We start from the raw sequence: 14,551 nt of genomic DNA, 5'->3' as shown, positions 1-14,551 counted from the left end.
ATTCATAGCAAATGTCCTACATTTTCTCAGTAAAGTTAGATTAGATAAAGTTAGGTTCTTTATTAAGTGTTTTAGGGAGACAGGGAGGAGTTAGGAGATTTGAAAGAATTGGCCTTCAATTTGAATTGTTATTTGAATACTGTTAGCCACATAATATTTAATATACTGTTTTCCATTCAATTATTTGGTGCATTGCAAAGACATCCTTATTGTGTGTCTTGTCATCCAGAATTTCACTATTCTCTTTATCAATTTTTGAGGATATGGTAGAAGTTACAATGACCATGGTGAAGATAAAAGGATGGTATATCCACACACAATGTGGTTAGGAAGCAACAATGATAGATATGTTTTATATATGTATATATGTATGTATATGTGTGTGTATGCTTTTATGTATTTGTATGTATGTGCATGCACATACATTTTGGAGGAGGGAAGGAAAAAGAGAGACAGAGAAAGAAGGGGAGGTGGGGAGAGGAAGAGAATCAAGTCGGGAGAACAACATGCTAAATTCTCCCTCCTGATTGTTCCACAAGAGTCACAGGTATGTCAGACTAAAAATCTGCAATATTTTCATTTTGCTATTTCAATAGCTTAGACACATTTATATGGTTATTAACCACAAAGATAGAAGTCAAAGCAATTGGATTTATATCCATGATTCTGACAAATAAACTTGCTTTCTACTTAATGTAATATTGTATTTTTTTAATAATATTCCAGTACAGTTCTAAAACTCAGACTTGAAATTCAGGACGAATTTTTTTTGGCAATAAACATTTTTTCATAGATGAGAAGATTTTAAATCTTTCCAAATATAGTAAGTCCAATTTTGGTTATGTGACAAATTATTTCTATATGTCTTTTTGTCCTTCACAAATTCATTATAATTTTTTTTTAATGGAAGCATTTAGGTAGGAAACAGAAAAAGTTAAGTAATTTGTAGATATTCAGACATCTATTGGGGTATTTGCTTTAAAAGGGAGGAGATATATTTTTCTGGGGTTATGTTGGCTTTTACTAAAATGAATAAAGAGCTATTTTTAAAAAAGACTAGTTCAAAATTTTAGATGTGGTATTGATATAAACTGAGTGATAAGAAATGAAATGTTGCCTATAAGCTTTTATTTACAAATATATTTTAACTTAAGTAACAATTTTCATTTCATTTTAATTAGCTGCCAGATGTTGCAACTGGAATTTAGTCCAAGAGACTGTGAGAAATGCCAATGTATATGCAAGCCAAAATATGTTTCATTTACAAAGACTTTGCATCAATGGGGGAAATACTTTTTCATTACTTCATCTTTTCCCTTAGGAATAAAACATATAACATATAATCAAAAGCCACATTTTCAAGATTGGAAAATGATATCCTAGCATAGTTGACATAGGATTTTAGTATGTAGCAAAGTGTTTCCTAAATACAAATTGCTTCACTGGTTCAAATTAATTTTGCTCAGCTAAAAACCTTTGGCATTGGCAGGTAAATTCAACTAACAGATTTTTATTTTAATTTCTTTGGTATATTGTGGAACTTGCCTTATATGCATAGTTACATACATTTTCTTGTTATATTCAGTAACAAACACCTGTTTCCAAATATTTCAAACAAATTGTTTATGTCATAAACTTATAGTATTCAGGGCATAGCATATATTAAACTAATCATCTGATCACAGCTCCATTTAGGAGATGGGGAGATACAAAAGCATAAAAGGAGTGAAGTGCTCATACACATATGTATTTATATATACATTAATGTTCAGGCATATATTCTTTTTTTTTTTTGACAAAAAGTATTTTTATTTTGACATCTGAATAAGTGTCGACTCCTCAGGATGCGGCCTTTGGCATCTTATTCATCAGCTTGTTGCACTGTGCCTTTCTCAGAAACATAGATACCATCCAAGAATTTTCTGATATCCTTGTTTTTGACTGTGGTGGCTTGCTGGATCAGGGCAGCTGAGTTTGACACAAGTTCAATATCATTTCCTTCAAGAATTAACTCATCTTTTTGGGCTTGGGAAACAGCACAAGCAACACCTGGTCTCATGCGTACTCTTCGGATATATTTCTCACCCAAGAAATTTCTGATTTCAACAAGTGAGCCATTCTCTTGAATAACAACATTTATGGGGAAGTGAGCATACACAGACCTCATCTTGTAACGAAAACCCAGGGTGACGCCTTTGATCATATTTTGTACATGGCTGCAGATTGTGCGCACTGTTGCAAGTTCTTTGCGATTTCCCCACCACTTGTCCACCCGGAGCCTTTTCTTCTTCTTTCCAAGGAGACTGAGCTCCACATTGATGTGGTTGAAATCCCTGCGGAGGACTCCTCTGGGGCCCTTCACGATAACTGTCCGACCTTTCAGAGACACATCGACATTCTCCGGGATGTCGACCGTCTGGTTACTGAGGATGGTCTTCATTCTGGAGGTGAAATGGCTAAAGCGCATATATTCTTTAAAAGTTGTCCAACCCATTGACGCATTGTTGGTGGAGTTGTGAATGAATCCAACCATTCTGGCGAGCAATCTGGAATTATGCCCAAAAAGTTATCAAACTGTGCATACCCTTTGATCCAGCAGTGCTACTAGTGGGCTTATATCCCAAAGAAATACTAAAGAAGGGAAAGGGACCTGTATGTGCCAAAATGTTTGTGGCAGCCCTTTTTATAGTGGCTAGAAACTGGAAATTGAGGGGATGCCCATCAATTGGAGAATGGCTGAATAAATTGTGGTATATGAATGTTTTGGAATATTATTGTTCTGTAAGAAATGACCAGCAGGATGAATACAGAGAGGCTTGGAGAGACTTATGTGAACTGATGCTAAGTCAAATGAGCAGAACCAGGAGATCATTATATACTTCAACAACAATATTATATGAGGATATATTCTGATGGAAGTGGATTTCTTCGACAAAGAGAAGATCTAATTCAGTTCCAGTTGATCAATGATGGACAGAAGCAACTATACCCCAAAGAAAGAACACTGGGAAATGAGTGTAAACTGTTTGCATTTTTGTTTTTCTCCCTAGGTTATTTTTACCTTCTGAATCCAATTCTCCCTGTGCAACAAGAGAACTGTTCGATTCTGCACACACATACATTATAAATAGGATATATTATAACATATTTAACATGTATAAGACTGCTTGCCATCTAGGGGAGAGGGTGGAGGGAGGGAAGGGAAAAGTTGGAACAGAAGTGAATGCAAGGGATAATGTAAAAAATTACCCAGGCATATGTTCTGTCAATAAAAAGTTATTTAAAAAAGTATATGGGGGAAAATAAAGATATTAAACTTTAAAAAAAGTTGTCCAATCACTCATCCCTTCCTCTAGTTACTCCTATTACTTGTCCTAGAGGTGATTTCCAGCAGGGTGAAAAAGAGATATCCACAGTTGAGGTCAAAGCAGAACTGGGCAATTACTCTACCCATGCCCTTGTATTATGGAAGCAAAGAACAGATAGAACTCTCTTTAATATCTGGTTACAGAGATCAGAAATAGCCTTAGCTTCTATTTGCTTAGTAAATGGAATAGATAAATTTATGTGTTCCCCTTTCCCCAGAAAAATAAGTGTTAAGTATGCTTAAGATATTGAGATTCCCTCTTTTTTTGTCATTGCAACAATTCTTTTAGTCATGCCCTTTATCCTGAGTAGTGAGTGGACCAAATTCTGGGATTATTTCTCCAAATTAGGGACATGCCAGGGATTATCTCTGACCACCATCAAGGCACTGCTATCTGATAGTTGTTTAAAAGAAACAGTATGGAAAACAAGTACTATCACAGTACACATCAGTAATAGGAAAAAAACATTCTAGAATCTTTCAGTTGAGTCAGATGAAATTGTTTGCAAAGATTTTTTTATAGGTGCAAAAAAATTATCATAGACAATATTCCTGCCTAACAAAGGTTTTTTTTCTGTATTTCCTTTCATTGCATCTTAGCTGCCTGGTTTCTGGTTCTGAATAAACCTTTTCCTCTTCAGAAATAGACTTTAAGGGAATTTTTAATATTTCAAATAAGGATTTTATGGTTTAAACTTTAAAAATGAATCTACTTTTTTCTATTTCAGCTAACATATATACGGCAAGAATATGAAACAAAACTCAAAGGTCTGATGCCAGCATCTCTAAGACAAGAGCTTGAAGACACCATTTGCTCATTAAAATCCCAGGTAATTATTAAAATATTGCTTTTTTGTATACTTCTTCCAGAAATATGTTTCTGAAATTCTCTCAGCATACCTTTTTTGAAAAGAAATTTGTAAATGAGTTAAATTAAATGTAGTGAAGATCAAGACATGTTGTCTCAATACTTTTTAGCATTACATACTATTCTGAATCAAACATTTCTTCTTTTAGAGCTACCATCTTACTAGGTCAAGAATTCATTCTCTCTATTTGGCTGCCTTAAAAACGGGAAAGTTCTGGATAATGTTTCTACTTTTATTCTTTAAAAAATACTGTAGAAAAAAGAGTGCACTGCTCATTTGCTCATTTTTTCTCCTTTCCATTTAAAAAAAATTAGGGGGGTATCAGTTGGGGAATGAATGAAAAAATTTAGTATATGACTATAAGGGAAATTAATGCACATAAAACAAATGAAAAAGCTGTGTGCAGAAAAACCCTAGAAAACATATAAATTAATGCAGAGTGAAGTGAGAGAACTAGAAGTATTTAGACAATAACTTTGTAAAAAAAAAAAACAAAAAACAAAAAACAAAAAACAACAACGATGTAATGGGCTGAGGCTTGAGTTGATGCACTAAGGTCCCAAGCACATGAGGCTAAATAGTAATTGGACCATACTCTATTAATATATAATCTTGGAGAAAGAATGGCCCCCGCCCACTCTTTGTGCAAGTCCTGATGTGTTGTATAGGAAATGACGATTTTGGTGGATGGAGGCAGGGGAGTGGAAAAGGAAGGGGAAGGAGAGACTTTTGGGATTGCCATTGCAACAATTTTTCTGTTTCTTTTCTCTTCTTCTTTTTGCTTTTTGCTTTTGCTGTGGCAGTTGGGGTTAAGTGATTTGCCCATTCTCTTCTTCTTTTTGCTTTTTTTGCTGAGACAGTTGGGGTTAAGTGACTTGCCCATGGTCACACAACCAGGAATTGTTAAGGGGGGGGAGAGGAGATGGCTCAGTGGATAGAGCACCACCCTTGAAGTCAAAAGGACCTGAGTTCAAATCCAGCCTCAGACACTTAACAATTCCTGGTTATATGACCATGGGCAAGTCAATTAACCCCAACTACCTCAGCAAAAAAAATGCAAAAAGAAGAAGAGAAACACAACAACAACAACTTTGAATGATTTAACTCTGATCACCTAAATAACAAATCATTACTGCAAAAGACCAATGATAATAAAGGATATTATTGTCCTGACAGAAAGGCAGGGAAACTCAAGAGAAGTTTGAGAAATGTATTTTTTAACATGGCCAATTTGTGTCTGTTACCTTCTTGTAGTAATTTTTTCCTTACAAAAGAGGATTTTTCCTTTTAAAGGCTGGGGAACTAGCAACAGTAATGCCAGAAACAAATAAGAAGAAAAGAGGATTATTGTAGAATTAAAAAAAAAAAAGCAGAAAGGAAGAGGCCAGCTGTTATTAAGAAATGAACTCTATTCTTTAAAAATGCAAGCTATATGTAACAGAGATTTGTGGTTTTATGTTTTACCTTTTTCTGTTTATATACATATACATATAATATACATGGAGAAAGATACTCATGTTTGTTAACGATCGTCAAGTTCAGAATAACAAATCAAAAAAACCCTCTAATATTAAAACTATTTGAAGTCCTCCCCCCCCCCCCCCCCACTTAGCGCCTACTGTTAGTCATGTTAACTTTTGTCCCATTTACAATCCACATTCTAACAAATCCTCACCCTTTATTTTTGGTATTAGTCCCAGAATCTCATCATTCATCATAATGTTGATTCCAGTGAATGAGAGAACGTAGAAATAGGAATGGAAGTTAGGCATTTTCATTATGGTTTGCTAAAGTGGTACTGAATAGTGCTTGAGTTGTAAACATTGTCTATATAGTTTCCTGCCCAAGAATAATGAATCATAATAGTTATAAAAAAGAAAAAAAATCTTTGAAGAAAATGAATTGTAATATGTGTCCTTTTTCATTAAAGCCTCCCCCAAAAAAGACACATTTCATACACAAAAAAATTAGTTTGAGTAATAAAATATATTTTAAGTTTATAAAATGTCAGAGTAAAAAAGACATAGGTATTAAAATAATAAACTTAAATCTTTTGGGGTAAATCTTTTTTATCTTCGTTCTATTTTATAGAATATGATTAATTGAAAGGAGATAATTCCTTAAGTTATAGGAACCAGTTTAAAAGCCATAATATGAGGGGATGAATTTTAGAATAGTAAAAAGACCACAAGATTTTGAATTAAAGAACCTAGGTTCTGAATCCCAACATAAACTTAAATTCATGTGACTTAGGAAAAAAATCACAATCTGTCTAACTCTACAAGCTTCCACATCTATAAAATAAGAACTGAACTAGACATCATTTAAGTCCATTCCAGCTCCAGAGCTTATGAGAGAGACAGATAAAGACAAGAGACAAAGAGACAGAGAGACTGTGTGTGTTTGTAATTAAAATCATTTGTAATAAACTTGAATGACCTGGTATTATTTGTCTTCCATCGTAGATGTAGTATACACTTGAATGGAAATTTACATTCTCAAGCTGCTTACTTGTGTCTAAGAATGAATGTGTAGCAGATTTTAAGCCTGATATATTCCCTTCAGTGATATATCTGTGAAGGGAGTTTGCAGGAATTTGGTCTACCCACCCACCCAATTCAATTGATGTCACAGGATATAATCACAGATGATGAGGTGTTAAACCTATTAACTAACACCTCATCATCTGTGATTTTTTCCTGACTATATCAACTGAGCTGAAGACCTAAGGAGACCAAATTCTCATCTCTTACATGTCTTTCATATGAAAATGAAGTTTTCTTTAGAGCACCTTATGTTTCTGCTTCAAGGTTAATTAGAAAGATTGCTATGCTCTCTCTAGCATGCAAAGAAATTGCCATTGGTAATGGCAAACTAGACAAAAAAAAAAGAGTTAAGTGAAGTTTATTTTCAGTTGAAATTACAAGCTGTTTTATAGGACTGATTGACTTACACGTTGACTAATAGAAAATTTTCCAGAGGATCATTCATATGTGTACAACCTTGCACCAATCAGAGAACTTTTAGGGGAAAATAGCCATTGTCTATATGAAACTGTTAGGTCTTTCCTTCCAAGGGTACCTTATTTTAGCCTTTATTTCTTTTACTTATATATGCCTATATCTGTCTATGTTTTCTCCCCATTCTAAGTCAGTCTCTTTGAAGGCAGAGGCTGCCTTGTTGTCTTTGTTTCCCTAGTGTCTACACATAGAAGGTGCTTAATAAATGCTTGCTGATTGATTGATGATACACCTGTAAAACTTCTGTTATGATCCATGTCATTTCACTGTAATAAAAGTAACTCAGCCTCCTAAAAATGAGTGTTACCCCAGAAACAGATTTCTGCCAGCTGCATTTGTGCCCATTATTGGTATATGCATAATGTAGTCCCAGACTATTCACTTAGTAGCAGCCAATTTGAAAGGACAGGTGATATATCCCTTGAAAATTGTTGAAATTCCTGTTAGAAAGTATCAGTTAGAGGTCAATGAAAGTATTAATTGTTGTTGGGGTCAAGAGGGCACTTGGGTGAAATAAAGAACTGAACAGTATTTTAAATAAGCAAATTATAAGCAAAACATAGGTGCCCATTGGTCATGTGTCAGTCTTTTGTGTTGCTATTAGAATTGGTTTTGCCTTTGTTTAACAAACCCATTTCAGACTCCTCTACTTTTACATGATTTTGCATAATTATATTATCATAAGCCTGATTATTGTAAAACCTGGGTTAATGATGAAATCCTAACATGAAATGAGAAAACAAATCTGAAACTACCCATACAGTTCATAATCCTTGATTACGCCAAGTCATGGTATTCATCATATAAAAAGTATTTTCGTTCATTTTTGAATTGCTTTAAGATGTTGAATATGGATCTCTCTAATATTTTAAAAATGTATAAACCTTCAAAATACTAAAAGAAACCAGCAAGTAAATTTCTGATGTGGAAAAGCCAAAAATCTGTGCAATTTCATCCTCTCACTCTTGCTCAATTTTTCAATATTGTACTGGAAATGAATCATGTCACTTCATCCATGAAGACACTAAATACCAACCTAAAATTGAGCTTCTCTACAAAATCACTTCCCTAGCATTTGACCATTTTCTGGCTTTTCTAGTTCCCCATTGACTTAGATTATAGTATAAACCAAAACTTTGCTAATTTCAAAAAGATCTTAGTTAAACTGAGCAACAATGAAATATGCAAGCAAAGTATGAATGCAAGATTTTTCTTGTAGACAATTTAGAGTGGGGATGGCTAAGCTTTTCATGACATGGACTATGTATATGCATAAAATAAAATACATAGGATTACAAAGGAAAGCAGTTAAATTGAAATAATTGTCAAATTAGTTTTTTGTTTTTGTTTTTTTGGTTTGTTTTTTTACTAGGGATGGTGGGAAGAAATTTGAGATTAAGTAAGTTGCCCAGGGTCACATAACAAGTAGGTATATGAGGCTGGATTTGAACTCAGGGCCAGTGAGTTAGGTTCACAAGGCACGATAGTCAATGACTATAGTAATCTAATGTTTGATAAACCTAAAGACCCCAGCTTCTGGGATAAGAACTCACTATTTGGCAAAAATTTCTGAGGAAATTGGAAAATAATATAACAGAAACTAGGCATTAACCGTCACTAATAACTAGAGTATTATGCCTATTATACTGATATGGTCAAAATGGTTTCATGATTTGGACATAAAGAGTGATACTATATAGAAATAAATGGACTTTCCTTAAAATGATCAGTAGTATCTATTTAAAACCATTGGAATCATCCTATGTAATGGGGACAAACTAGAATCATCCCCAGTAAGATCAGGAGTGAAAAAAGGTTGCCCACTATCACTATAACTATTCAATATTATATTAGAAATGTTAGCTTTGGCAGTAAGAGAAGAAAAAGAGATTTGAGGAAGTAGAGTAGGGAATGAGGAGACCAAATTATCACTCTTTGCAGATGATATGATGGTATATTAGAAAATCAACTAAAAAACTGCTAGAAACAATTCATAAGCAGGATACAAAATAAATCCACAGAAGTCATCAGCATTTTTATATATTACCAACAAAAGTTTAGCAGCAAGAGATACAAAGAGAAATTCCATTTAAAATAACTGTTGATAATATAAAATATTTGGGAGTCTACTTGCCAAGGGAAAGTTGGGAACCATATGAATCTAACTACAAAACACTTTCTACACAAATAAAGTCAGATCTAAACAATTGGAAAAATATCAAGTGCTTATGGGTAACCAGCTGAGCAAATATAATAAAAATGACAATACTACCTAAATTAATCTACTTATTTAGTGCTATGCCAAAGTCCCAAAAAATTATTTTGCTGATCTAGAAAAAATAATAACAAAATTTATCTGGAAGAACAAAAGGTCAAGAATTTCAAGGGAATTAATGAAAAAAAAAATGCCAATGAAGGTGGCCTAACTGTGTCAGACCTAAAACTGTATTATAAAGCAGCGGTCATCAAAACCATTTGGTGTACTGGCTAAGAAATAGAGTAATCAATCAGTGGAACAGATTAGGATAACAGGACAAAATAGTCAATAACTATAGCAATCTAGTGTTTGACAAACCCAAAGACCCAGCTTTTGGGATAAGAACTCACTATTTAACAAAAACTGCTGGGAAAATTAAAAACGAACATAATAGAAACTAGGCATTGACTAACACCTAACACCATATGCCAAGGTAAGGTCGAAATGGGTCCATGATTTAGACATAAAGAGTGATATTATAAGCAAATTAGAAGAACATAAGATAGTTTACCTCTCAGACCTGTGGAGGAGGAAAGAATTTCTGACCAAAGAAGAACTGGAATTCATTATTGAACACCAAATAAGTAATTTTGATTATATTAAATTGAAAAGTTTTGGTTTGGTTTTTTGCCAACAAAATTAATGTAAACAAGATTAGAAGGAAAACAATAAATTGAGAAAACTTTTTTTTATATTTAAGGGTTCTGGTAAAGGCCTCATTTCTAAAATATATAGAGAATTGACTAAAATTTACAAGAATTCAAGCTATTCTCCAATTGATAAATGTTCAAAAGATATGAACAGACAATTTTCAGTTGGAGAAATTTACCATTTCTAGACATATGAAAAGGTGCTCTAAATCACTATTGATCAGAGAAATGCAAATTAAGACAACTTTGAGATGCCACTACACACCTCTCAGATTGGCTAAAATGACAGGAAAAGATAGTGATGAATATTGGAGGGGACGTGGGAAAACTGGGACACTAATGCATTGTTGGTGGAATTGTAAATGGATTCAGCCATTCTGGAGAGCAATTTAGAACTATGTCCAAAGAGCTATCAAAGTGTACATACCCTTTGCTCCAGTTATATGCTGGGCTTATATGCTAAAGAGATCATAAAGGAGGGAAAGGGACCCATATGTGCAAAAATGTTTGTGGCAGACTTTTTGTAGTGGCAAGAAACTGGAAACTGAGTGGATGCCCATCAGTTGGAAAATGACTGAATAAATTATGGTATATACATGTTATAGAATATTATTGTTCTGTAAGAAATGATCAGCAGGGTGATTTTAGAGAGGTCTGGGGAGACTTTACATGAACTGATGCTAAGTGAAATGAGCAGAATCCAGAGATCATTGTACATGGCAACAACAAGATTATACAATGATCAATTCTGATGGATATGGCTTTTTCCCATAATGAGATGATTTAGATCAGTTCCAATAATCTTGTGATGAAAATAGCTATCTACACCCAGAGAGAGGATTGTAGAAAGTGAGTCTGCACCATAACATAGCATTTTCACTCTCTGTTGTTGTTTGCTTGCATTTTATTTTCTTTTTCAGCTTTTTTCCTTCTTGATTTGATTTTTCTTGTGCAGCAAGATAAATATGTATACATATATTGAATTTAACATATATTTTAACATATTCAACATGTATCGTATTACCTGTGTGTGAGGGGAAGGAGGGGAAAATTTCGAACACAAGGTTTTACAAGGGTCAATGTTGAAAAATTACTCATGCATATGTTTTATAAATAAAAAACTTTAATAAAAAGTAAGTGATACTATGAGCAAATTAGAGGAACAAAGGATAGTCTACCTTTCAAATCTGGAGAAAAGGAAGAAATTTATAGCCAAAAAGAACAGAGTACAGTATGAAAAGCAAAATAAATAATTTTGTTAAATTAAAGCTTTTTGTACAAACAAAACCATTGCAGGCAAGATTAGAAGGGAAGCAGAAAACTGGGAGGAAAATCTTTATATTGAAGAGTTTTGGATAATGAGATCTCATTTCTAAAATATATAGAGAATTGACTCAAATTTGTAGGAATACTAGTTCCAACTGATAAATGGTCAAAGGATATGAATAGACAGTTTTCAGAAGAAGAAATGAAAACCATTTCTACTCATATGAAAAAAATGCTCTAAATAACTATTGATCAAAGAAATGCAAATTAAGACAACTCTGAGGTACACACTTATCAGATTGGCTAAGATGACAGGAAAAGATAATGGTGACTGTTGAAGAGATGTGGGAAAACAGGGATACATAATACATAATACATTGTTAGTCATAAAAAAGGGAAAAGGACCCACATGTACAAAAATGATTGTAGCAGCCCTTTTTGTAATGGCAAGGAACTGGAAACTGAGTGGATGCCCATTAGTTGGGGAATGGCTGAATAAGTTATGTTATGTGGACGTTATGGAATATTATTGTTCTATAAAAAATGATCAGCAGGATGATTTCAGAAAGGGCTGGATAGACTTACATGAGCTAATGCTAAATGAAGTAATAAAACCAAGAGAACACTGTACAGTCAAACAAGATAATGCGATGATCAATTCTGATGGATGTAGTTCTTTTCAACAATGAGGTGATTCAGGTCAATTCCAATAGACTTTTGATGGCAATAACCATTTGCATTCAGAAAGCAGAGACTGTGGGGACTGAATATGGACTACAGAATAAGTTTTTACACCTTTTTTGTTGGTGTTTGCTTGTGTTTTTTTCTCATTTTTTCCCTTTTTGATCTGATATTTTTTGTGCAGCATGATAAATGTGGAAATATATATATATATATATAGGAAAATTGTACATGTTTAACATATATTGGATTACTTGCTGTCTGGGGTGGGAAGAGAGGGAGAAAAATTTGGAACAAAAGGTTTTGCAAGGGTGAATATTGGAAACTTTTTGCGTATATTTTGAAAATAAAAAGCTACAATTTAAAAAACAGCTATATTTTTATACATATAATTACTTTTCCTTTTTTACCTTTTATCTCTTTTGGGATACAAACCTGGTAATGGTGCAAGGTCAAAAGATATGCATAGTAAATAAGAACTCACTATTTGAGAAAAACTGTGGGGGAAACTGGAAAATAATGTAAGAAACTCAGCATAGATCTACATCTCACACTCCGTATCAAAATAAGCTCAAAATGGATACATGATTTGGGCTTAAAGGATGATACCATAAACACATTAGGAGGACAAGGGATAATTTATCTATCAGATCTTTGGAGAAGGGAGGAATTTATGACCAAAGAAGAACTAGAGAATATTATGAAAGGCAAAAATAGACAACTTTGATTACATTAAATTAAAAAGATTTTGCACAAATTTATAATACATATCATTACCCACTTAATAAATAAATGGTCAAAGGATACAAATGGACAGTTTTCAGATGATGAAATTAAAGTCATTTATACTTATTTGGAAAAAATGCTTTAAATTACTATTTATTAGAGAAATGCACATTAAAACAGTTCTTAGGTACCACCTCACATCTGTCAGATTGGCTAAGATGACAGGAAAGAATAATGATAAATGTTGGAGGGGATATGGGAAAATTGGGATATTAAAGCATTGTTGGTGAAGTTGGAAACAATTCAATCTTTCTGGAGATTGCTCTGGAGAGCAATCTGAAACTATGCTCAAAGAGCTATAAAACTGTGCACACCCTTTGACCTTGGGTCTGTATCCTAAGGAAATCATAAAGGAGGGAAAAAGACCCACATGTGTAAAAATGAGCAAAACAAGTAGAAACAGGAACACATTGTACCCAATAACAGCAAGAATGTGTGATGATCAACTATGAAAGGCTTGGTTCTTCTTAGTAGTTCAGGGATCCAATAGACTTTGGACAGAAAATGCCATCTGCATCCAGAAAAAGAACTAAGAAGTCTGAATATAAACTAATATATACTATGTTCATTTCATTTTTCTGTTTTTTATTTTTTTCTCTCCCATAGTTTTGCCCTTTTGCTCTGATTTTTCTCTCCCAAAACAATTCAGAAAACAATGTGTATTAAAAGTAAATTAAAAAAAAAAAAGATATGTATAATTTTATAGATTTGGGGGTATAGTTCCAAATCACTCTACAAAATGGTTAAATCAATTCACAATCCCTCTCCTTCTCTTATCCCCTTCCCCTCCTACTTTCCTGGAAGGTAAGATAGATTTCTTTTTTTTTTTATTTCTTTTTTGCTGAGGCAATTGGGGTTAAGTAACTTGCTCAGGGTCACACAGCTAGGAAGCATTAAGTGTCTAAGGTCAAATTTGAACTCAGGTCCTCCTGACTTCAGGGCTGGCACTCTATCCACTGTGCCACATAGTTGCCCCAATTTATTTATTTATTTATATATATATATATATATATATGATATATATTTATATCATATGTAATATGATATATATTTATATCATATGTGATATGATATATATTTATATCATATGTGATATGATATATATTTATATCAAATGTAATATGATATACATATGATATATATATAAAGCTTTTTATTTTCAAAACACATGCATAGATAATTTTTAACATTCATCCTTGCAAAACTTTGTGTTCCATTTTTTTCTCCCTCCCTTCCCCTCACCCCTTACCCTAGACAGCAAATAATCTAATCAATATATGCTAAATACATGCAATTCTTTTATACATATTTCCACAGTTATGCTGCACAAGAAAAATCAGATAAAAAATTTCTAAAAATGATAAAGAAAACAAAATACAAGCAAACAATAACAAAAAAGTGAAAATACTATGTTGTGATTCATACTCAATCCCCACAAGTCCTCTCTCTGGGTGCAGATGGCTCTTTTCATCACAAGACTGTTGTAACTGGCCTGAATCACTTCGCTGTTGAAAAGAACTATGCCCATCAGAATTGATCATCATACAATATTGTTGCTATGTATAATGTGGGTAAGATAGATTTCTACAGCCAATTAAGTGTGTATGTTATTCCATCTTTGATGAGAATAAGGTTGAATCACTCCCCCTGATTTC

At 33.4% G+C, this 14,551-nt stretch overlaps 3 protein-coding genes across 3 annotated transcripts in view; 2 read left to right on the top strand and 1 right to left on the bottom strand.

The window, feature by feature from the left end:
• Positions 1 to 14,551, top strand: part of ARSG (arylsulfatase G) — a 996,823-nt gene that overhangs the window by 10,125 nt on the left and 972,147 nt on the right. The gene's annotated exons all lie outside the window — the stretch shown is intronic.
• CEP112 (centrosomal protein 112) overlaps positions 1 to 14,551 on the top strand; it is a 589,318-nt gene that overhangs the window by 565,279 nt on the left and 9,488 nt on the right. Inside the window, exon 24 of the mRNA XM_051996640.1 lies at positions 4,096 to 4,197. Coding sequence (XP_051852600.1) covers positions 4,096 to 4,197 — 102 coding nt within the window. The remainder of the gene's footprint in view (positions 1 to 4,095; positions 4,198 to 14,551) is intronic.
• On the bottom strand, positions 1,780 to 2,459 carry LOC127560567 (60S ribosomal protein L9). The gene has a single exon (XM_051995251.1). The coding sequence runs from the start codon at positions 2,438 to 2,440 to the stop codon at positions 1,862 to 1,864; it is 579 nt and encodes a 192-aa protein (XP_051851211.1). The 5' UTR covers positions 2,441 to 2,459; the 3' UTR covers positions 1,780 to 1,861.

This window comes from Antechinus flavipes, chromosome 4, assembly GCF_016432865.1.
Source record: "Antechinus flavipes isolate AdamAnt ecotype Samford, QLD, Australia chromosome 4, AdamAnt_v2, whole genome shotgun sequence".
Lineage (NCBI taxonomy): Eukaryota > Metazoa > Chordata > Mammalia > Dasyuromorphia > Dasyuridae > Antechinus > Antechinus flavipes.
Note: the sequence above shows the minus strand (reverse complement) of the source record. Positions and strands in the feature narration are given on the sequence as shown.